Source organism: Cydia pomonella, chromosome 7 (assembly GCF_033807575.1).
Source record: "Cydia pomonella isolate Wapato2018A chromosome 7, ilCydPomo1, whole genome shotgun sequence".
NCBI lineage: Eukaryota > Metazoa > Arthropoda > Insecta > Lepidoptera > Tortricidae > Cydia > Cydia pomonella.
This window is the reverse complement of record NC_084709.1, coordinates 10,713,552-10,738,851: the sequence shown is the minus strand read 5'-3', so window position 1 is coordinate 10,738,851 and position 25,300 is coordinate 10,713,552. Positions and strand designations below refer to the sequence as shown.

Sequence of the window (25,300 nt, the reverse complement as noted above, 5' to 3'; positions counted from 1 at the left end):
GGTTGCTAAATCTATTTATTTTAAAATGAACTATGTAACCTGTAATTGGATTAATTGTAAGTAATCGATGCCTGCCTAAAATCGATGCCATCAGTAATATATGGACGTGTATTTCTATAAACACAATCAGTGGCACTAAAATATCCCATCGCCCTCATCAGTCTTCCCAAAATATCGACGAAAGGAAACACCGGGTAGGATCATGTACCTCGGATTAAATTAGCTTTTGGTTCTTTTCTTTTAACTTAAACACAACAGATAAAACAAATCTCTAAGAGTCGGTCATATATAATAATAGCTATACATATACATATTAGGGATAAAGAAATGAACCATTATGCACATCCAGATCGCGAAGTAAAGTTGTTTTGCATTTAACTTTAAACTTCATTTCTATCGGGTGAAAATACCTAAGCTACAGGCCACTTTGCGTGACGAAAATGCACGTGAAGTACACATCGGACGGACCACTGATTATTTTATTTTGCGTGTATTTACCGCGATACTCTCTTGTTTGATGTAGGTATATAAGGACCCATGTAGGTATATACCTACATAGAAACCAGAGACAAACAATTCTCTTCAATCCATTAGTGATGTTCCAATTTCAATTACAGAGGCCATGAAAGTGCGCAACGACACCGCACGGCCAGTTTGCGCTCATTTGGTGTCGTTTCGCTCACAATTTACGACTGTTTTGCTTATTTCTCTCGTATCGCCCGCATTGCGAGTTAATTTGCGATTAGATTACTTTTATGGGCATATTATGTCAGAACTGTGATTCAATTTGAATTCGCATTTAGTTATATGACATGTTCACATGTTTAATACAATTAAAGATAATTTATAGGTACATGTATTTCCAAGTATTTGCATAGTTTGTACAAACGGCATCTGCACTGAATGGCTCCATTTACAAAAAAAGGTGGTAAAATGAGTCACTAAACTCAATCAAATTTACTGTATGTGGCCTGTGCAAGTCCATAAAGGGTTTTAAAAGTAAACCGGTCGAGGTTATGGCATTGGCATTGGTTGTTTTCTTTGAATCGCGACCTTAACGCCTCCTTGTTGAGCTACTGGCTGGAGAGACGCCCTTATATGGATTATACACACCCGGCAGCTTGTACTGAACAGGTCACACTAAAATAGGCATTGTGTCAGAGAGATAAGGACGTTGACATGTCACTGAAATATGGGTGGGTTATACGGGGGAAATAAATTAAAAGATAAAGCTATGTAAAACAAATATTAATATTTAAGTGATAGGATTCCGAAAACGATTTTACGTTATTTTTATTTCTCGTATTCAAGCGACTGAAGTCAATTTAACCCAAACATTAATTACAAGCATAACTCTCTTTCCCCCTTTAAATAGGTTTACGTTACGTAGTCTGCGATTACAACCATTCATTACCAGTGAAATTCAACATGAATTGTAGCGTACATATTTCGTCCATGCTTAGTCATACATAGGGGGAGTCCGGGAGATATGACCAGGTGGGAGAGTTGAACCACGACAAATATTTCAATTCAAATTTCGCGCCACCGACGCCGTTGACAGCTCATGTCGTACTTTAACAGAAGGCGCAACTTTTGGCGACGCCATATTGGCCGCTATTAGTCTGGTTTGGAAATGACTGGAGTAAACGTGGTTTCGCTGTCGCGAAGTGAAAAAAATTACAATTTTATATTTTTACACTATTTTGAAAATTAAACAGGTGAGTAGTATTATTTTATCTTATTGTACTTGTTGGTTAATGTAGTTTTACTAACAGTGATCATTTGGAATGTTTATTGTAAGAGTATAAAGAAAACAAAATCCATATAAAGTAAAGGGGGGTGCGGGAGAGTTGAGCCGCATGGTGGTAGGGAGACATGATCAGTGGTTCAATTCTCCCACACTGTGCTTAAATAAGGGTTTGCTTTATTTTTATGCAGGACAAACGTCAAAGGAGGTAAGAGGAAGGTGTTGCAAGATAGCGACAAGAGAAAAAAAAACAAAAATAAAATAAAAAACAAGTGTTGTGTTCCTACCGGTGAGTAAGGTTGCCAGAGCTCAACGAGGGTACGGAGTGCGGAGTGTTAGGGTCGGCAACGCGCATAAAACACCTCTAGAGTTGCAGGCGTCCATAGGCTACGGTCACTGCTTACTATCAGACGGGCCGTATGCTTGTTTGCCACCGACGTAAGTTGCATAAAAAATGTTCGACTGTGTGGTTCCTGCAAAGGATAGGTATATTCACGAAGTTTGCGATGGGTTAACTGACAAAGATGTGGACAACTTTATTTGACATGAAGAATTATGTAATGTAAAATGAAAAGGACCTTGCATGTGCCTTTGATAATTTGTTGAGTGAATTAATCTCATAGAAATAATTCATAATAATAATAATTTAAAGATAATTGATCTCTTGAATTTCATTTAATGTTGCCGATTTTAAATTTTATAAAGTTTATTAAATTTTAACATTTTGTTTTATGGGTAAAAATACTTTGTTACAACTACTTTCCTTTTTTAATAAATATATTTGATTAAACAGCAGTTTTTTCACTGTTTTTCCTACCTAACATATGTATGGTCATATCTCCCACACCCCCTGGTCAACTCTCCCATAGGTTGGGGAGACTTGAGCCAATACCCCGTTTAAGAAAAATATTTTTGCAGAACTTAAATTTTGTACTTTATCAGCACTTTGCTATGCTCTAAAGATACCTATTTAGATATGTCATCTATACACGAAATATCGAGTTGCTAACACTTACGGATAAACCTCTAGTGGCTTCTGAGTAAAAAGAGGTTCAAGTCTCCCGGACTCCCCCTACTTAATATAACCTTATATTTTACTTCGATCCTGTTAATAGACATTCCGTGGTATCCAACAATTTAGACGACATCACTAAATCTTCAGATTTTTATCTCAAGTTCCTATTTATGACTGGTGTTTTCACTACTTTTTCAAAGGCTTTAATAATCGAAATGCCAAGTTACCATTCAAACAAGTCGAATAGATGTCTTATTTAGAATTACTTACCGGCGCGGAACACTTCGCCACAGCCATCGCAGCGGCTGGCGAACTGCGCGTCGTAGCAGTTGCCGCAGTAGATCTTATCGAGCTTGGAGCCGAACTGCTTGTCCACCAGCGACACGCGGCACTTGGCGCACAGGAAGCACGCCTCATGCCAGTGCTTGTCCTTGTACGACAGGTCCTGGAAATAGGAACGGCATTGACAATTTGCTATAGGGACCGTGCGCGTTGGAGGGTCTGCCATCTTTTGGCCTGAATGGGAACAATAAACGTGTAAATTTACACGTCACGTGTGTCCTTGTGCATAGTAGGTTCTGCCATCTTGTGGGCTACATTGGAAGAATAAACATCACATTTACGCCTCGCGCCAAAAATCTGACTGCTCCTGTGCTGCCTCCTATAGTTCATGCACGCTCCCTATTCAATTTGCGAAGTGCGTGTTTGGGGAAGTAAACTACGACCACGCACCTATGTGGGAAAAATGGGGCAACATTTTCATACTCTCTGACTGACTAATGACTTGAGTCCCATAACCACCAGGGTAGCGCGCTGTCACGCACAAAGCGAAGAGGAACGGAATACGGAAAGGTTACTAAGAGCCCTGTCAAGCAATTAATCGACTTGATTCTGCATTTGGCCAATTTCGCGGTAACTTTCCATTTCCATTGTTACAGCTAATTTTCTACATTTTATGAACGCTAAGCGATATCACGACACCAAGGAATGGGACCTAATAGGATGAACCCAATAGGTAGATAGGTACTCGTATTAAACGAAACACTCTTACAGCGCGGCTTACGTGGGCGATGACTCGCGAATGCGTCGCGGCGCGGCGCGGCGCAGCGCGGCGGCCCAACGGCATTCGGAGATCGCCCACGTAGGACACTTCCATAGGTATCAAAGGATTGAATTCACCCGCGCCGCTTTGCGTTCGCGAGTTATTCGCTCAGGTAAGACACTGCCTTATGAATAAAGTAACTATAGAAGGTTAGAAGCAGCTTGATATAGGATTTCTGGGCAAAAAGTTACAAAAACTTGAGGTAAGTATGCTTAGCAAACAATTAATTGTCGGACATGAATATTTTTAAACTTATAAAGCTTTCATCTCGTATTTATTTTACAATGACGTGTTGCCTGTTATTAAAAATTAAGTTGCTTAATAAATTACCTACGTTATCACCAGTCACATCATAATTATGGAAATTCTCTAATGGAGTATTCGTGTATGCCATATATTAGATGGGACTCATGTAATAGAATATCATTTTGAATGTAACAGCAATTTGTTTAACATAATTCTAATACCTTATCATCAATATTGAGTAACATCATATTCGTGTAATACTCGTAATATCATCATTTCACATTTCAAAGATAGGTATTATGTCTACGTACAAATTCTTAAGATAACTTGTTTGACACAATTTTAATGAATACTTACAAATAAAACACCCAAAATTAAAATTACATCGAATAAAATAAAAAAAATACATTAAGAAACTTGTTTTGCGAAATGAATAAAATTTTACCATTACCATAAATAATTTTACAATATTTTATGGCAAATAAAAATATTTGACGTTTGATTTATTTGACCGTGATCCATAAAACAATGATTACGCTAACCAAAATTGTAAGAACTAGGTAACACACAGACAAGGTATAATTAACATCTTCAACTGCGACATGATGCTAAATTAACAAATAGGTTAGAACCACAAAATCTGGTCAAGGGTAATAGAACTTGTTGTACGTATTCAGAACATCTTTATAAATAATTATGAAATGTGAACTAAACACCTACTCGTAGTCTAATTTTAAATATCATGTTTGTTACAATTTTATGCCACAATTGCGATACAACATATGGTTTATGTAAATACTATTATTACCTAGAATTGTTATGGTATAATATTATTGTTTTTAGGATACCTATCATTACAGGTCTTTCTTTACTTTTTTATAATTATATTGTTTCGTGCCAGAAACCACATTAAATACCAACTTATAACTAAATCTTAATTTAGATTTAATAAAAATATTACTATTTGCATAACAAGCATTTTAATTCGAAATTTGGCCTGACTAGTTACTACGATCGCTTTTATACATGACATACATAAATAAGACATTCCTCTCTTAAGTATCTTGAGTGCTCAGTGATATATACGAGTTTGATACATTCCTATCGGTTTTTCCATTCTAGCACGGAACTCTTGTAAAACCTAATACTATTGGGTGATAATTATTGAGCTTCACTTTGATTGAGAACCGTTCGCGATTCTGTTATATGGCTTGCCGACCTTGCCGTGCAGTAATTAATAATAAGGAGACATAAATCAATGAAACGACGGGTAATATAATGCCTTAATTTGTTGTGATTGCTAATTATTTGATTTAAATTAATTTAAGTTTTTTAATCCAATATATCAAATCTATTATTTGCTCGGTTGTGTGAAAATAAGACGAATTTACTCGCATTATTAGGTACAATGACAACCAAATAATTGGAGATTCGGTGGTAACCCTACAGAAAAAATGCAATTTTCGCATCAAGTGTGTGTTTGGCCGTGGAAATGAAAAGCCAATGTACGATAATAGTTTCTGTTTACCGAAAGTTTCCTGATAATATTTAGAATAGTCAAATTTCGTAATAAAATTACTTTAAATTTTATAACGAATATGACAAGATTACAGATTTTTTTGAGGTTTTTTGATTCTTTACAAATTATGTATTACAAATACTGACTGTAATCTGTATGTAGGTAAGTTTTATTTTCGGTTCAATACTTAGATATCCCTCGATTTCCTGTTTCAATCATTCATAATCTACAGCGTACATTAATTTGGCGTCTTATATCAGACGCAAATCGATACGAGCAGCAGTTCAGGGGCCTTATTCGAGATGCACAACTGTCAAATTTCGCATCCACATCAAATCAACACTTGATTCTATCGCATGTTGATTGTATCAAGTGTTGATTCTATCAACTGTGGATATTATCATTTGGAACAATCAAAACTGATTCATAGAAAAAATAATCAAACAAAAATCAACTTTGTTTATTACTACTATATAGTTTGAAATGGCTCTGAACTCGAAGTGGTTCGGTTTGATTTGATTGTCACCTGACTGTGGATTGCTAATGTCAAATTTTGACAAGTGTTGATTTTATTGCTAGACTTTTTTGTCCATGGGCTTGGGCACCATCTTGGATTTTTTGACGTACGACAGGGAATACCCTTCCCTTCCTACAATATATGGCATAGAGTAAAGCGTCTTTTTTTTTAAACATAAGTTTACAGGAATCAGCGACATCTTGTATTCGATAGGATAAGTAATGCGCTATGAACAATGCGGCGGCGAGTAGTGAAACTGTACCTGACAACGTCAATCAATTAAAAAGTGACCACACAGTTGATGGTCGATAAAGGCGATTATTAATTGAATTTTAACGACAATAAAGAACTATTGACATGCGATCTTTTTGTTGAACCCACACCTACACGTCGAATAATGCTCGCTCCACATATTCTCCTATAAACGCTCAAAATTGTAAAAAAAATTGATGCAATTTACTCCGCACCCAGTCTCAAGTTGCTTCTAAACCACGTTCACGAACCAAGTTGTAACCTAACACATCTGTAAATATAAGGCATATGATTTAGAGATAAAGTCCGTTTTTTTTAAATTACGAGATGGTTCATGAATAACCTTAATTACTATAAAAATAATACTACATTTGTCAAAAAAAAATTCTGTATTGCGCTATTACATAATGCATAAAATTGATATAAAGATAGGTACCATAGTAGCTCGATCACTTGGTCTATCAACAACTATTTTAATGCTCTTTGTACTCGTATACTCGACCCCATTGTATGTACAGTCGCCATCAGATATATCGGAACGCATGTATGAGATCTCAAATTATTAAGATAAGACCTACTGTACTGTCTATATTACTTACCAAGACCTAAGTACCTATTATTTATATGTACCTACACAAAAGAGAATTCCTATGTTAAAAGGAGATTAAATACATATTTTGTTATTCAACTACAAATAAAATAAAATTTATCTTTTTAAGTTAACACATTTTTTTACCGATTTATTTCATAAAATAAAACATTAAAGTATTATGTGACTATATTTCATTGTCTTCGGTGTAGATTATTTACTGATGTTCCAATTTCCTGTATCAGTTTGGTACCAGGAAATATAAAAACTACACCTCTTCAAAAACTTTGCTGGTAGTTCGACATCTGTAAGTTTAAATATAAAACATGATAAAAACACTTAAGTCAAAAACGTATACATAAAATATTTGCCCTATATTCTGGTCGCTCGGTAGGGTGCTCAGAAGGCTGGGTGCATTTCCGCGCTGGTTAACAATGCTGATCCTCTGGTCACCAGAAGCCTATATAAGGCGCTCTCATAGAGCCACGCTAGTGCCCTAGAGTTTCAAATTCAACCCCAAGTGCTGCTCTGCTCAAGTGGGCTGTGCTCTGAAGAATTGTTTGACATGATGCCCACAGCTACTTTCTATCACCGCACCGCCCGCCGTCGGCAGGGTGTTCATCCTCACACCCTAGAACCTAAATGGTCACGCACTGTGCGGTTTAAGAGGAACTTCCTCCCGCGCACGCTCCGGTTGTGGAGTGAGCTACCTGCCGAGGTTTTCCCGAGGGTCTACAGTATGAGGTTCTTCAAAAAAGGAGTGTACAGATTTTTAAAGGATCGGCAACGCGCATGTAGCACCTCTGGAGTTGCAGGCGTCCATAGGCTACGGTGACTGCTTACCATCAGGCGGGCCGTATGCTTGCTTGCCACCGTCGTGGTATAAAAAGTGCCACAAATATGTAGTTAAGGGTTTAAATTCTGGATCAAGAACATGGAATACTGTTCGCTAGTAAGGTCATAGGTATTAGAAAAAAATAATAGTAGGAGACGGCCGTGGTCATGGTAGGTGGTACAGGTGGGCCAGGCAAGCTCTGAAATTATGCACCTATTTTACTATAACTTTGTTCACCTGTGTATATTTACTGTTTCCATGATAATCATTTTTAATATGTAGCCCGTGTAATCGGGCTGTATCATTGGTCTCATATTTTTTAACACAAAATCATAATTTTAATTCAATAATTAATGGTGTTTTACATATTAATCATTAATGTACCTATTTTGCAAAATTTTCTTGCATATAATAATAATGTTTACTTCAATTGACGTGTTTATTATTTTCGTTACTATGTCAACGTTAATACTTAAAAAAATATAACGTGAAGGTTGAGTCCGCAGTACAGTTACAGTTTGCGTACATAGTGGCATTAGCACAGTCAGATTAGGACCAAACTCGAAATATCTGAACAGTCATGAAATTTGGTATGTATTTGACATTTGGGGACCTCGAGGAACCGCAGCCATCTTGGAAAATGTGGACCATCCAGGAGAAATTCGCGTTTTACTCTAAATCTACGTTCTTTATTCAATAATCGTGTAAGGCAACATTCAAGCTTATAAAATAGTTTTAGACATCTTTGCGAAAAAAAAGGATCTTGCTTTAAAAAATACTTGCTAAACCCAGATTTAGCCCTTATACCCTTTCATGGGATATTCTCTTAATAGGAAACTTGGAAGAATAAAAATTCCACTTTTAACTATACATTTGTACATAATCTACCCCAATATCAATATTTTACTTGACTGCAACTTATGGTGGTCCCACACTGGCTGTTATATAACATCGTGTAACAGGGACAACATGATCATATTGATAGTGTTTTATTATGTTGCCCCTGTCACACAATGTTATATAACGTTATATAACAGCCTGTGTGGGACCACCATTAACCAGAAAGTAGGGTTATGGGTATAAGTACTGAGGATTCAGGACAGCCTGTAGCTTAGGATACTGGACGGATTTTTTAAATGACGTATTATTTAGCCCTAAACTTTTTTCTTCCGTTAATTTTAGTAACTTTGTATTGCATAGCACTTGTATACTAACTGTGGATCTACTGATGTCTGTTTTACTGTACTCCGCTCAATAGTTTAAGCGCTAGAAGAAAAAATATGATTTAATATTCGGAGTCCTCTCAAGGCGGCTGTATTGATTTTTCTTTAATAGAACAAGTAAAAGTAGATTGTGAATGGCAAGAGGAATCTAACGATACGTCATTTAAAAGAATCCGTCCAGTATCCTAATTTCTAGCTACTGGGTGTACTGAAACATCAGTACTTACACCCATAACCCTTCTTTCTGGTTTAGTCACAGTAGAGTAAAATGTTAATATTGGGGTAGACCACGTACAAATGTATAGTTAAAAATAGAATTCATATTCCTCCGAGTTTCCTTTTAAGAGAATGTCCCCTGGAAGTGTATAAGCGTTAAACTTAGATTCAGCAAGTATTTTCTATAACAAGATGTATTGTTCCGCAAAGATATCGAGGACTTTTTTGTGTAGAATTTAATAAGTTTTAATGTTGACTGTTGTGTTGATGGTACACATTTTCCAAGATGGCTCGGATTCCTCGAGGTCCCCAAATGTTAAATGGTTTGGGCATGAAAAAGGGGCCTTTAATTTATATACATAATAAATTTCATGACTGTAACAGAGATTTCGAGGTTGGTCCTAATCCGATTATGCTACATTGTGCGTCCGCAGCAAATTCGGTTCTCCATACAAATGTTGTTTCGCTCTCATTTTAAATCGGCTAGCTAGATTGCTCTGAAACTTTGTACTTACAATAGGATATGGTATGTCTATGCCTATAATTAATTTAAAACATAAATGTGAAATGAGAGCCAATTAAGTTCAATATTAAGAATATGTGTCGTTGTTGACTCGCCGACAACGGAATTGAGATCTATATGGGTACCATGTTCTGTGCTGTGTAGAAAATCCTGAAATTATAAAGGATTTGTCTTGGCTAGTTTTTACGTATAGGCTACGTATCACCGAAACGTCACAAACACCACGAAGGTTCGGCTTGTACGGGCCCTCGTTTTTCCTATATTATTATACGCTGCGGAGACCTGGACTATCCGAAAGACAGAGGAGAAGACGATAGACGCCCTAGAAATATGGTGCTGGAGGAAAATGCTGGGGATATCCTGGACCGAGTTTCGGACTAATGTCTCCATCCTTAAAGAACTAGCACGTATCAAGCAGCGCCTTCCGACTCTCGTAAAGACCCGCATACTCAGTTTTTTCGGTCACGTCTCGAGGAGGAACAACGACTCCATAGAGCGTCTAGTGGTGCAGGGTAGAGCAAACGGAAAAAGACCGCACAAAAGGCCACCTATGCGATGGACTGACCAAATCAAATCTGCCATGAAGGGTCCCCTGAACGCATTTGCCAGAATGGCCCCCAACCGCGAAAAATGGCGAGAAATCGTACGGCAAGCAACATCTGCGCCTGATATCAACAGTTGACCACGACGCTCTGCAAAGAGTACAACGACAAAGAAGAAGAAGACGTATCATATTTGTCTAAAATTTGGTTTGTTGGTACACACACAAGGGATAGTCTCTAGCTAGGTACGGGGTGCCACACTCGTCAGCGCGACGGCGATATTTTTTACCTTTTACCTAAAAATCTCAAATTTGTGTACGGGCTCAGCTCCTGTTTCGTCCTGTTCAGCCTAAGATTCTGACTCACAGGGGGCTTTGAGCATGCTGTTGCGTTCGTTTTCAAATTTTGAAAAAAAAACTAGCCTAACAACACAATAAATGCTTGTTTTTCCGCATTCTTCACTATATCTCCCTGTCTCACTACTATCTGACCTTCTAACCCAGAGGGGAAAATATACCTTATTGGGGATACTCCATCTTCCTCATGATAATATATTTTACTTTACTGAAAAGCAATCGGTACATGTTACAAGATGCACATTGTTAAGAGCCGGGGTTAGAACCCACGACCATTGGTTTTAAAATGAAGCTTTGTATATAATTTGTATTTTTATAATAAATCTGTTTTCTTGTTGACATTTTGTGGTATTGTATTGCTTTATGTTAATTGTCAAGATATTTTTTTCATCCTGGACAATTGTCACATGCGTCACATGTACGTTTTTATGATAGATCTACATCGACGCAACTGCATGTCATTGTCAAAGAGCATATAATCACTACGTTTTAAGAGACGGGACTTCCATACTAGCGAGTGGAATCAGTTTGTTTCGCAAATCATTACCAAAATGTACGACAAAGAACTGTCAAAGAACCATATTACCAACATAAGCGATTTAAATAGGTTAGTACGCTACACGCTTACGATTCTTATGGATATCGATAAAATGGGGAGGGTTGAAACATAGGCTCCTGTCTACAAATTTTGTACTCAAAATCAGGTTAGCATCGAGTCCACATTTAAGTTGTATGTTATATAGTGGATAGTTCTTAATTGGACTACTATCTGGTCGGGCTTAATGTGGACCCGAATTATTTTAATACAGTTTTTAAGTCGTGTTTTTTTTATTTTATTAAATGCTTGATTTTCATAATGATGTGCACATACATGTTTGAATAAATGTAACTTTTCTATGGGAAGATGTATCAGGTCTTCGTTCCCAACAAATTTGGCCCACTGCCTGCATCTGAAAACATACAGCCTTGGAAAAACATGACTTTATCTACAGTTTATATTCCATGTGTTTGCTAATGAGATGATCAACTGATTATTTCGCGCTAATATGCATCTATAAATCATGTTTTTCGGCATCCAGTTATCAACAACCCTTTATCAATGCTTTAACTTTTTATGTATTTATATGTCTGTTAATCCTGAGAACGGGTCTGGCCTTGTTGACAGCGACCCTGCCTATGAAGCCGATGGTCCCAGGTTCAAATCCTGGAACGGGCATTTATTAGTGTGATGAGCATGAATATTTGTTCCTGAGACATGGGTATTTTCTATGTATTTATAAATACTTATAAATTAGGTCTATGTACATATATATATATATACATTATTACACAAACTGACTTAGTACTAAAGTATGAATGGCATGTGTTGTGGGTATATATATATATATATTGTTGTCTAAGTACCCACAACACATGCCATTCATACTTTAGTACTAAGTCAGTTTGTGTAATAATGTCCTATAATATTTCTTTATTTATCATAAAAACAGAGATTAATTTTCTTACATTTTAGGTTAATATATTAAATAATCACTAGATAAAAAAAATATGTTAACTAATGACCATTAATGCATAAGTAATAGATAATTTATGCATTATTAATCTTCGACGAATTAATTATGGTCATATTGCATGCTAGTTCTAAGGAAATTTCACATATTTAATTTAATTATTTACACTGATATACAAATAAAACTACAGTTATCGATAGTTATAGTACATCCCTAGTTCACAACGAAAAATAATGTAAAATATCTAATTTTCGATGTGTTTATAGCCTGCTGACCCAAAATAAGGTCAAAAGTATCTAAAGCAATACTTGCCAGTCTTCATCCAAGGGAAATTTCGCCATAAAATCCCTTTTTTCGTGATTTTCTCGAGTGGCTCGCTTGCCACGTATTTCCCACTTAGTAAACCGTTTTCTCGCTGGCATTGTAACAAACTCGCTCTTTACTCTGATCACGGTTGACTATTTTCGATTTTTTCACTAAATAATAAAGAAATTACACGAAATACCCGAACAAAACATTGAAAGCCTTCAAAACAAACAAAGCAATTAGGCTGACAGTAGACTTGATGTAAACTTGACAGAATAAATAGCACTGACGTTTTCTTTTTCTTCGTTGGCAATGATTTGCGAAACAAATTCCATACAAAACTTTTTTCTTCCTAGTAGCGTCAGCCTGATCGGAATTTGGCAGCTAACTCCATCTTGTGTCCAGTAGAAGAATCAAAATCGTACAGAAAAAACTGCTCTATGCCTTAGGATCCCCTTTTAAATGTCATAAATCCAAACATGGCAGCCATACCCATCGACAAAAAAGTCTACCGTTGATCTAATTTCATTTGACAGTTAACTAATACGTATTCGACACGCTTATATTTGACAACTAGAATCCTGACTAGAGCTGGGACTGCGTACCAAAAGTACGTCTCTGTTACTCGTACCAAAAGTACGTCTAAAATACCAGTTTTACGAGTATGACCCCCAATAGGCAGTTTACGTATTTGCCGTGCTTAAGCGTCTTACAAATAAGGATTATTTATACAAATATCGACTTATTATTTCGGTAAGGGTCGGAAATATGGTGACGTTTTGAGTGAAGGCTATGAATCTATTGTCATATTTTTGTTATATATTATTACATTATTTTTAGATACAACAGACACCCAGACGACCATCTGTTAACAAAATTTTATTTTACCTATAGTAACGGTAAGAATGGAGGTACGAGGTGATAAAAGTTTCATATTTGTTTTATTTCAGAAATCAAAGTCCGTACTTTTAAATACTCGACAAGCTAAAAGTAGTCTATTACAAATAACCTGTTCCAAAAACTATTCCGGTACAACGCCCCGCCTCTAGTGTGGATATTGTTCACTGACAGGTGGTGATAATAGCAATTCGACAAGTCACAATATTTCTCACATCAAATGGAAATCAACACGAAACGTCACTTTTAGCATGTCGAATAAGGGCCCAGGCGTCATAACTACAATCTCGAGTTATTTCCAGTCCGTGATTCACAACGTTTCAAGACAAACATTCATACAATCAAATTATATTACATACATCAATATAAAGTTCACTGACCAAATAACGAGTTTAATGTAATACCAAGCGAAACATCTAGAGACACTGGATTTCATATTTTAACAGTTCATAAGAAAACCAGAAGAATTCAAATAAATCACGCAGCGGTTGACGAATGCTTCACTGTTCAGGTTTCAAAATAAAGCGCCCCTCATTCCAGATCTATTCCTGCTCGGCGCTCAGCGCTTTAAAACTGGCGTGTCGTAATGTCAATAAAATATGAAAGTTTATTTTTACCGATTACGAAATACTTAGCGGGGAGTCTAGTATAAATCTTGAAAGAATTGCTGACAAATCTGACGATGGCTCAAGGTCGGCACATTAACACTGTATCCAACTCGGAAATAGAATCAGCAGGCGTTTGTTCGCACCGCTCGCCAATTTGTTTAAGTCAAAACAAAACTGCAAAATAATTCTAATAATATTACCATGATTTATTTCGCTGTTCGTAAACAAGAATTTAGCTTTTATTTCTGCGTTATTTGTAGCTGTTGCTGCTACAGCAGCTATGCCAGGACCACACGGTCTTAAGTTTCATTGTAAACAACAGCCAATTCAGCTTCAGTCATTTAAACATGAACTTAGAAACGAATGAGACTAATATCTACAATAAAAACTACCTGTAATTAATCTTTTAAAGGTCAAATTTGCTGAGCTGTTTATAGTCCATAATGAGCTGGCCAGGTTGGCCTCTGTCTACCCCAACAGGGAAAGTGGTCGTGTGGAATGTTTATTCATTATCTTAAAGATTGAGTAAACAGCGACAAGTTGCAGCTGTTATTCGGACAGGAAAAGTCATTCGTCGGCGGTAGAGATAAATGTGTAGTGTTTGGCGTGGCGTGTGCCCACGTTGGCTTGGCACGGGCGCTGGGGCCGTGTGCAGAGGTACGCCCGAGGAATCTGGGCCGGCTGGAGTGACATAACTAAATTTGATCGGCCGTAACAAAGCTCAGAATGCAGGGGATTCTTATTTCAATACAAATGATACACTGCGCTTTCTACTAACATTTTACCAATATTCAATATTGAGTGTTTTCCATAATAAGAAGAATTTAAACAGCTCATTGGAACAATTGCATTAGAATAGGCAATAATGATATTCGGCTAGAAAACTGAATCAATAATGATCCTCTATTATTGCACATTCTTGGATGGCAATTTATCAACTTAAAGACTTGCCTTTTGGTTTGGCTACTGATTTGCAATCTATCAACATATGGTTTCGGTAAACGGGCCAACTTTGACAGCATGTTTTTCAGACTGACATAATATTCTATTACTAAACTACAGTAACTCCCACTATCATACTTGTCAGCAGGGTTTTCATTTGTATACCTTTATTTTATTGTAACCATTTGTCAGTCAAACTAAAGTGAAAGAAACTCACATAGGTATAGCCAACGTTCATCCAGAGTTCTAAGCCAGTTCCCCACGCGACGAGTCAAGCTCCTGTCAAGTTAATCTTAACTGCCGAATGTTCAGGTGTAGGTACTCAAACTGTCGCAATTAGTAGAAGTCGAGGTTGTGATTACCTTGGAGTCGATGCCGATGGTCTTGTTGCACTCCTCGCAGCCGTTGGCGAAGACGCTCTCGTAACACTTGATGCAGTAGGGGTGCTCATCGCGCAGCACGTAGCGTTGGCCGGTCAGCGACTCGTCGCACTGCCAGCAGCAGAAGTGCCCGCTGTGCCAGTCCTTGTTCATCGCCTTGGTGTATTCGCCACTGAAAATTAGCTGTGGACAAGGAAAATTTATATAAGAATTGAGGAAATTCGATATCAGAGGCAATCTCTTCCTTGTAATTAATTAAATATGAAACTGAATCGCTATGATTATTCCAGTGTATTGCCAATTGTCTCAAAGATAGAAAAACAGGTTTATAACAATTTGTTTTATTTATAGAAGTATTGGCGAAAAAAGATTAGTCAAGATTGCCAAGATGCTTAACCTAATCTAAAGGGAGTAAGTACTTAGAACTAGGTTTGTGACTTTGACCTACATGAAGATTATATATTTTATTAGATGATTAATATTTATTATACAATGTATTAAAAAACATTCTAAGTATCTAAAACTCTTCAGCTTTAACATATCATATTTCATGTTTACGTTGTTTTTTAACCAGCTTCATTGTTTACGGATTAGTATAAACTGTAATATGCCTATAAATACCTTAGATTAGGTCGGGTATGTGAGGGTGGCCAATAGCAAACCTACGAATGTAAACATCATCATGTACATGTCACTATAGGTCGGACACGGTAATCGACACTTGGCTGCACATACACTGTCGCATCACTGAGGGTCAAGGGAGTTTGGCCACCGCACACATACCCATCGTCGTTGGTGTTGCTGGTGGTGGTCTGTTCGATCTCTGTGACTGTGACCTCGCCATCCTTAGATTCCCTACGCTTCGAGGATTTCTTGACCTTCCTGGTCTTCCTCTCGGTTGTGGTGTACTGGACTTGAACGTCAACGTCAGCCATGGCAGCAGTCGGTCTGCCTGATTTCAAAAAGCGATACGACGCGGTCGCGACCCGAATTCGAATGGCGAGCACCGGTATAGGATAGCGGGAATTATTCCAGAATGTTTAGCGTCGTCGGTGGGGGGAGTTTGGGATTTAAATTTGGAAGAGTGACGGAGAGGGCAGGTGCGCGGGCGGCTCCCGAGCGAGGCGACCCGAGAATCGCGTGTTTCCCGGAGTAGCCCGTCCGCCAGGACTTGGGCTTGACAGCGATCCGGCGCTGGGCTTTCCTTGCTTTTATATTTGCTGCCAAATATTTCCATTTTTAGCATTCTCTCATAGATTGGCAAGGCTACTTGGCGCTTAGAAGCATTTCGGATCTTTTTTGACGTAACAACACGATACTATCAGTCGCTGTTTGATCTGGCTACTGATAATTTATAAAAATAACATAAGCCGATTCAGAATACAACTAAATACTGAACTTAGTTTAGCTAAGTTATCCATATATGTAATGACCAAGCTTGATATCCTTACGAGTGTTGTTTCATATTTGCATAGAACATTAAAATTAAGAAGAGAAAATTGGACCAAATTATTACCCATAGGAAAACATAAGGCATTATTTTGGTCTCAAGCTTTGGATTGGTTAAATCGGTATCGGTGTCAGTTAATGATATTTGCGCGTCAGAGCACTCGAAACTGTACTCTAATATTTGGGTCACTCGACATGAGTGTTACATGAAACTCACGCCGCCCTATTATTGGTCAACAATTACTGGTTTATGCAAGGTCCGTGATGCACTATTAAAAGTGCTGTGCCGCTCCGTTTCCAAATGAGCTTGAGTTCTAAAGCTTAATCGTTTCTGCTGACATGTAAAAGTCATACTATTTATAATAATCGGTTCAATATATAAGATCGATTTTGGAACAACCTGTTAACGAGTGTAAATTTGTGGTTTCAATAAAATAACCTATGTTGAATCGATGAAAAAAAGTAAGTAGTTAAAACACGGGTTTTTAGGGTTCCGTAGCCAAATGGCAAAAAACGGAACCCTTATAGATTCGTCATGTCCGTCTGTCTGTCCGATTCTGTCACAGCCACTTTTTGCCGAAACTATAAAAGCTATACTGTTCAAACTTGGTAAGTAGATGTATTCTATGAACCGCATTATGATGTTTACACAAAAATAGAAAAAAAACAATAAATTTTGGGGGTTCCCCATACATAGAACTGAAACTCAAAAAATCTTTTTTTATCAAACCCATACGTGTGGGGTATCTATGGATAGGTATTTAAAAATGATATTGAGGTTTCTAATATCATTTTTTTCTAAACTGAATAGTTTGCGCGAGAGACACTTCCAAAGTGGTAAAAAAGTGTGTCCCCCCCCCGTAACTTCTAAAATAACAGAATGAAAAATCTAAAAAAAATATATGATATACATTGCCATGCAAACTTCCACCGAAAATTGGTTCGAACGAGATCTAGTAAGTAGTTTTTTTTTAATACGTCATAAAAATTAAAAAAAAATTTTTTTTTCATCAAACCCATACGTGTGGGGTATCTCAGGATAGGTCTTCAAAAATGATATTTAGGTTTCTAATATCATTTTTTACTAAACTGAATAGTTTGCGCGAGAGACACTTCCAAAGTGAAAAAAGTGTGTCCCCCCCCCCTGTAACTTCTAAAATAACGGAATGAAAAATCTAAAAAAAATATATGATATACATTACCATGCAAACTTCCAACGAAAATTGGTTTGAACCAGATCTAGTAAGTAGTTTTTTTAATACGTCATAAATGGTACGGAACCCTTCATGGGCGAGTCCGACTCGCACTTGGCCGCTTTTATTATTTGACCAGACACCAAATTTATGTTGCATATTGGTTGTGTTGGTTATTGGATTGATACGTTTCATATTACTCCTACTCGTTCATGAATGGGTACTTAAAGTTGTTTTACGATTAAAAGTACTCGTTGAATGCATCTTGCAGTACACTCGTATAATAATTTTGTGTTTAGCAGCAGATGGTTTTTAGTTTTCCAAGAGTGCATAAGTATAACATGAAAACATCAAATGAGGGTGAACGCCATCTTTGCAATTGGAGTAATACTTCCTGCCCCTGGTAAAAGGGATGTCAACATTTTCGCTACTTTTTCACGTTATTAGAGGGTTTGAAGGGGAAATTTCGCAAAGGGCAATTTGTTTCCATTCATTCGCACCAGCTCAACGCCTTAGTTGATATTTCGAGCAGTCTAATTCTATAGTATAACTATATGTCAAACTTGTTTTATTTTTTACTTTTCGATGACTAAGCTTAGAGTCATAAATATATAATGGTAGCTTATGGCATCAAATGTCAAAAATTCGGATATAAATTATTTGTTCATAATTAATAAATGTTCATCTAAGGAAACTAGGTCTTTGAGGTTGCTAGACGGAAATAAGTACGTAGATGCAACAGTGCAAAGCAGCGCAAATAAACAGACATCAAGTTGAGCCTGACCAGGTGGTCCCTTACAATTCCCGCGTGTAGGCGCAGATGAATGAAAGTGCTTAGACGGGTTGTTTGCGCCCAGTGCGGGGCGTAGGGGATACAGAAGTTACGTTTGTCTTTTACACTTTGAATGTATAAATTCCCTATCATTTACAGACATAACGGCAATACAAACCGTAAATGAAGCGTTTGATGCGTTTCATGATGCTCTCACACTGTTCTTTGATCTCTGCTTTCCAGTTTTAAAAGTAAAGATTAGTGATAAAAGCCAAGTAACGCCATGGATTACAAAGGGAATAAAGAAAAGCTGCCAAAGAAAGCGTAGTCTTTACTTACAATATCAAAGAGCTGGCGAAAAAGATAAAACCAAGTTTAAAAAGATCTACAAAATTTATTCTAGACTATTAAAACGTTGCATTACTAATTCTCAAAGACTTCATAATAAAAAAAGTGTTGCAGCTGCAAATAACAAGTGCAGGGCAGCATGGAAGGTAATAAACCGTAACATAAAGACAAATGAAACTAGAAAACAAATAGATGTTATTAATGTCAATAATGAGACAGTGAGTAATATACAAGATATATCGGAAGCATTCAATAATTACTTTATAAGTGTAACAAAAAATGAGAACAACTTAAAAACAGAGGCAAACAGTAACAAAAATACTTTAAATCAATCAATTTTTCTAACACCAGTATCACCCGAGGAAATATTGAAAATAATAATGGCTTTAAAAAATACGAACTCGGTCGGGTATGATAATCTAAACACAAAGCTCATCAAAACGTGTTCACAAGCTCTAGTAAATCCCATTGCTCATCTCATCAATCTATCTATTGAGCAAGGAGTATTTCCGGAGCGTCTGAAGCTTTCACTTGTAAAACCAATATTTAAAAAAGGGGATCGCTCAGAAATGAGTAACTATAGACCAATTACCCTCATTCCAGTATTGGCGAAGATTTTTGAAAAGGTTATGGCCACTAAATTAATATCATTTCTCACTAAATACAAAGTTCTAAAAACAGAGCAGTATGGTTTCCAAAAAGGTAAATCTACGTCGTTAGCGTGTTTTTCATTAGTTAAGCTAATATCGGAATGTGTAGACAACAGAATTCCAGTTGTTGCTCTTTTTTTAGATATGTCAAAAGCATTTGACTTTGTGAATCACCGAATACTCATGATGAAACTGTACAACTACGGAATACGAGGAAAAGCTTATGACTGGTTTGCGAGCTATTTAAGCAATCGGCAACAATGTACAGAAACTTCAAAAAAATAAATGGTGAAAGGAAGCTCGAACGCTCGAACTTCCAAACCATCCAATCCGGAGTCCCACAGGGCAGTATTCTTGGTCCTGTCTTATTCCTTCTGTATATAAATGATCTCCCTGACATAACTACTCATAAATGTATATTATTCGCAGATGATACAACTATCATATTTAGATGTGAAGATCCTAATAATTTTGAAAGTGACATAAATAATACTTTAAATAATGTAATTAAATGGATGGACATAAATCAATTAAAAATTAATGTAAATAAAACAAAAGCAATCCAATTTAAAACGTATCAAAGTCAAAAATTAAACCTAAATATCAATTATAATGGTGCACCAATAGAATTATTAGACTCAACCACATTTTTGGGTGTAACACTAGATGAAAACTGTAATTGGAAATATCATATAGAACTAGTATGTAAGAAGATAAACAGATTTGTATTCGCACTAAATAAAATTAAGAAAATTGCGTCCTTAGAGACAGCTCTTAAAGCGTACCATGGATATGTGTCATCTGTGCTACGATATGGAATAATTGTATGGGGAAACTCGGTATCGATAGACAGAGCTTTTAAGGCTCAAAAGAAATGTATACGAGCATTAGGCAACCTAAAAAGAAGACATTCATGCAAGCCAATATTTGAAAAGCTTAACATTCTTCCTTTGCCCTCTATGTATATTTCGGAAATGTGCATATTTGTCAAAAAACACCCAGAACTATTTAAAACGGTAGCTGAGAGTAATCCATCTGCCCGAAGCAATAGATTACACAAATTAATTGGATGTAAAAGCCAAACTGCTTTTTATCGTAATAATGTAATGGGAATGGCAATCACACTGTATAATAAGTTACCGTCTTGTATAGCTGGTCTTCCAATAAATCAGTTCCAAAAAGCACTCCATAAATGGCTAGGCAAAAAAATTTTTTACTCAGTATCCGAATTTCTTACATGTGAAGCCAATGAGTGTTAACTGGACATGGACAAAACAGTGTGTACAGTAAATAAATACCAGTACCTATTAGTAGTACTAGGCAATGTTATAAAAGTAAATAATAAGTATTGCGTTTGTATTGTAAATAGATAATGTATAATAATGTTATAATAGTTTAGTTTTAGGTAAATATGTAATTAAACTTTTGCATGCCTAAATTAAGGTACAAACATTATTGATACTGAATAACTTTGTAATCCATCAACTACACATAATGTTTGGCAAAATAAATGATTTACTTTACTTTACTTTACTATAACTCTTATATGAATAATGCTTGTGAGATGGGAGCAGGGGGAAATATACCATATGCAGCTCCACAGAGAAAAGCCACAAGCTCTTTCTGGACGTTTTAAATTTAGTTTAGATATCTTTAACTGCCATCTAGGATTTGCACCATAAGTCAATCCTGTATACTATACATCCTGATACTAGTTTTTTTCAAGATAAATACATTAGTAATGTTCCAAAGGCGTGCAACCAGACATCGATAACGGTTGCTAAAAGTTTTTTGATACAACATAGCAAGACACGTGTATTCTCCCATCGTAAAACTTAATATGAGGTACAAACGAATAGGCATAAAACGTTTGGTTATAACTTTCGATAATACGTATACGTTTTTGGAGAGCTCCCGTAAAACAAACTATAGTTTGGAAAAAGATCGATAGTTTAACGACCTGAGTTACTCAGATACATTGTACTCGTTGGTTTAATATATCTTGGCAAGGTTTCCTAATTATCGTGAAACACGTAGGTTATCGCCAATTAAAATAGAAAAACCAAGAAACCTCGGGTATAAAGGACAATTCAAATCGTCAGCTGATGATTCAAACGTGCTGTATTCTATTGTAAATCCGATAATAATAGTCATACAATTAATATATATAAGTATCTCTGGGAGCCGCGGGTACCACATACCTACTTTGACTTTTTAGCTATAATTATTATGTTATGATATTTGAATTAGCTCAATCATAGTTCAGATCCGCAAACCAGTATCACATTTCAATATACACATTGATCACATTTGAATTGAATTCTAAAATTGCCCGCTAATTTAAACTAGAAGTAGTAGTATTATAGTAATGTGAAACGAGGTGTTTCTTTATGTACATATATAGATAAAAATGATAGCATTTAAAAAAGTTCGCCATACAAACGACATCCAAAAAAAAACTGAGCACCCGAATACTGAAAAGAAAAATGTTGCAGCATTTATGTCGTAGACCACCCCACAAATGTTTACCAACTAGAGTAAAAATAGTTTGCGATGGCCGAGACCTTGCCGGCTCATCGAGACATCGACCGCTGAAGGCTGCGTCGAAGTCGGAAGCGAGCGAGAGATGCGAGAGGAACACGGTGCCAGTTTGTATTGTATAGTTCATATAACCTTAACAATTAACGTGCAATTCCCTCAACTAATGTTTTTTTTTTACTTTTTTCTTCACACTTGCTGGAAACAGGTTTTATTTCATGCAGGTGTTACTGAAGGTTAAAGGACTATATCGATCCCGTGGGAGTTATAGATTATATAAAAAAAAGATATAACTCCTGAGTTACAGCTTTTTTTAAATTATGTAATTAATTCATACGAACCAAGCAGGTATAAATCAGTTTTACTTTTAAATACTGACGCATATAATTATTATTTTTGTGTATGTTTATAAATATTTAATTTGATTAATTTAATAGCCGTTAAAAAAATATTACACAATTTTCAATCATGGCTGAATTCCGGAGGGGTCTGTACCTTGTTTACCTGTCAAAAAATGACAATATGGCGGACGAATGTTTAAAACGTCACCGTATTTAATTATTATTTCGCTCTCCTCGTTTCCAATATTTCACTTGCCCCCTCGTTGCACAATGTACTATATTAACCTCACGTCCAGCGTCCTACACATAGTAAGTTTAAGTATTGTAAGTACCTAGGTTAAGTATTGATTTTTTGTCAATTTCACACAGTTTTAAATTATTGTTGGAGAGATCTAAGTTCACACATTTGACACATGACAACGCCCGTAGAACGTAAACGTCTATCATATGGAAGGTAGAGGCAAGGAACAAATTCTCCATATACCAAAAAGTGTCCGACAAAAATCCATAAATAGGTGCGCTATAATACCTATAATACTTGAGAATAAAATCTAATCATAGACAGCGCACTTCACTCCGTCAATAACGCCTAGGTTCTTAGCTACTCTAGCGCTACTCTGGAGAGATTTGGAACTATTATTTATAGCTGACAGCTGGACACTTGCAACAATTTTTCCTAAGGAGTTTCTGTTCCTTGCATCTACCTTCCATAGTCTATTACCCATTGCAATTAAAATAAAATCGCGTAATAATATTAGGGTTTGTCAACTAATTAAAAACAATATTTCGCTTTTCTGAAACATAACATACATTTATTTTCTTTAGATCTTAAGTTATTGAATATTTTACGATAATAATTTATCAATAGACAGCTGTGTCAAATGTGTGAACTTAGTTAGATCTCTCGGACAATAGCAATTATAACAAACTGATCTTGTTGCAATTGAATCGTGATTAGTTTTGTTATCCGAATCCAACAGGGCCCCCATACAATTTGGTGCCGTATCAGAAATCCTGGTACATATATTTGAAGAATGGTTTTACCATACTTAAGGAGTCATTTTTCATCAGCTTATCTGCTGGTATACTTTATGCTACTGTACGTATATATGACTTTTAAGAAAAAAAATGTATAGGTAAATATATTGAGCATTTATGTCGTATAGAGGCCAATAGATTTAATTTCAATCGTCTAAACATTTGTAACGAAATATAAACGTGCAATGTAAGTAATGTAACTACACATAAGTACACATGTAAGGTCGTTTAAAAAAAAACCAGTCAAATGCGAGTTCATTTACCCGCTCACCGAGGATTTTTTTTTAATACTACGTCGGTGGCAAACAAGCATACGGCCCGCCTGATGGTAAGCAGTCTCCGTAGCCTATGTACGCCTGCAACTCCATAGGAGTTACATGCGCGTTGCCGACCCTAATACCCCTCTCCCCTCGTTGAGCTCTGGCAACCTTACTCACCTGCAGGAACACAACACTATGAGTAGGGTCTATGAGTAGGGAATATAATTATGTTATTTGGCTGCGGTTTTCTGTAAGGTGGATTGCCGGACTCTGTACAAACTTTAAACAGAAAACTACATCGCCATAATGATTTTTAGATTTTGAGTTTTTTTCTATTGTATGTATGTTAGTTTGTAAGGTATGTATAGAAGTGCCTTATTTGCCTGAGAATAAATGATGATGATTGATTTTTAACCAGATGGATACTAAGTATACTTGTGTACAGCGCCATCTATCGAAAATGTCGGCTCACTAATTTCGCTACCTCATGTACTTTATGTGTTGGTTTTTCAGGGATACCTAATTCTTTATAATTGGAACCGATTACTACAATATTTATTTGCATTTTTTTACATTTTCCTTCGTAAAACATTTTTATGCACTTTAAAACAATTATAAATTGCTTTGGAATGTCTCCCGCCTCCCTCATATTAGGTATTTTCCGTAGTGAATAAATACAGGACTGGGTCTGGCTTAGCCTTGATCAAAGCTTTTCCAAATTTCAAATAGCGTAAGTAGTTCCCGAGATATTTAGCGATGTCGATGATAGACAAACGGACGGACAGTCGAGTCGCACCTGCGCACCACAAGAGCTACTTTGTACCTTTTTGTTACGGGACCCTAAAAAATAAAAAAATAAAAAACTCGAACACCTGTATTGTCTTGTAATAGTTAACCATAAATTCAGGCTAATAAACATGTCACTTCTAAAACATCAATGAATTTAGACAACGAGGAAAATATGTAAGTATAGCGTGTAGGTGCGAGAACGATTTTTCGTGGTTGAATGAAAACGGGCGTAAGTATCGCGGTTACATGAAAATGTCAAACCACTTTTCCTCTGTGATCTTTTAATTTTTCCGCTGACGAATTTCCGATGTTCAAATAAAATCTTTTTTCTTCGAAATTTCGCTCGTGTTTTGTTTGGGGAGTTTTCGAGGATGGTTTAGACGATTTTGTATTTTCAGGATTTTCAGGAAAATTACAATAGATAAATTGATGGAGCAATTATATTATGTAAACTTGTTACGTGGACGGGCTCATAATGCTGAAATTCTCAATAAAAAATTATCATCATTCATCATACCTACATATTCACTTTGCGAAAAGATATGTTTATTATAAATGATATGCCATAGTTTTCATGTGCCCTGTGCGCCGGTTGA

At 36.4% G+C, this 25,300-nt stretch overlaps 1 protein-coding gene across 5 annotated transcripts in view; it reads right to left on the bottom strand.

Moving 5' to 3' along the window:
* Positions 1-25,300, bottom strand: part of LOC133519784 (four and a half LIM domains protein 2) — a 199,905-nt gene that overhangs the window by 26,450 nt on the left and 148,155 nt on the right. For 4 of the 5 annotated variants that reach the window (XM_061853878.1, XM_061853877.1, XM_061853881.1 and 1 more), the window contains 2 exons: positions 15,309-15,509; positions 3,033-3,207 (listed from right to left, as the gene is read on the bottom strand). In XM_061853878.1, coding sequence (XP_061709862.1) covers positions 3,033-3,207; positions 15,309-15,509 — 376 coding nt within the window. Of the gene's footprint in view, positions 1-3,032; positions 3,208-15,308; positions 15,510-16,109; positions 16,533-25,300 lie in introns of those variants that run through there. The other variant, XM_061853880.1, reaches the window with a different exon arrangement.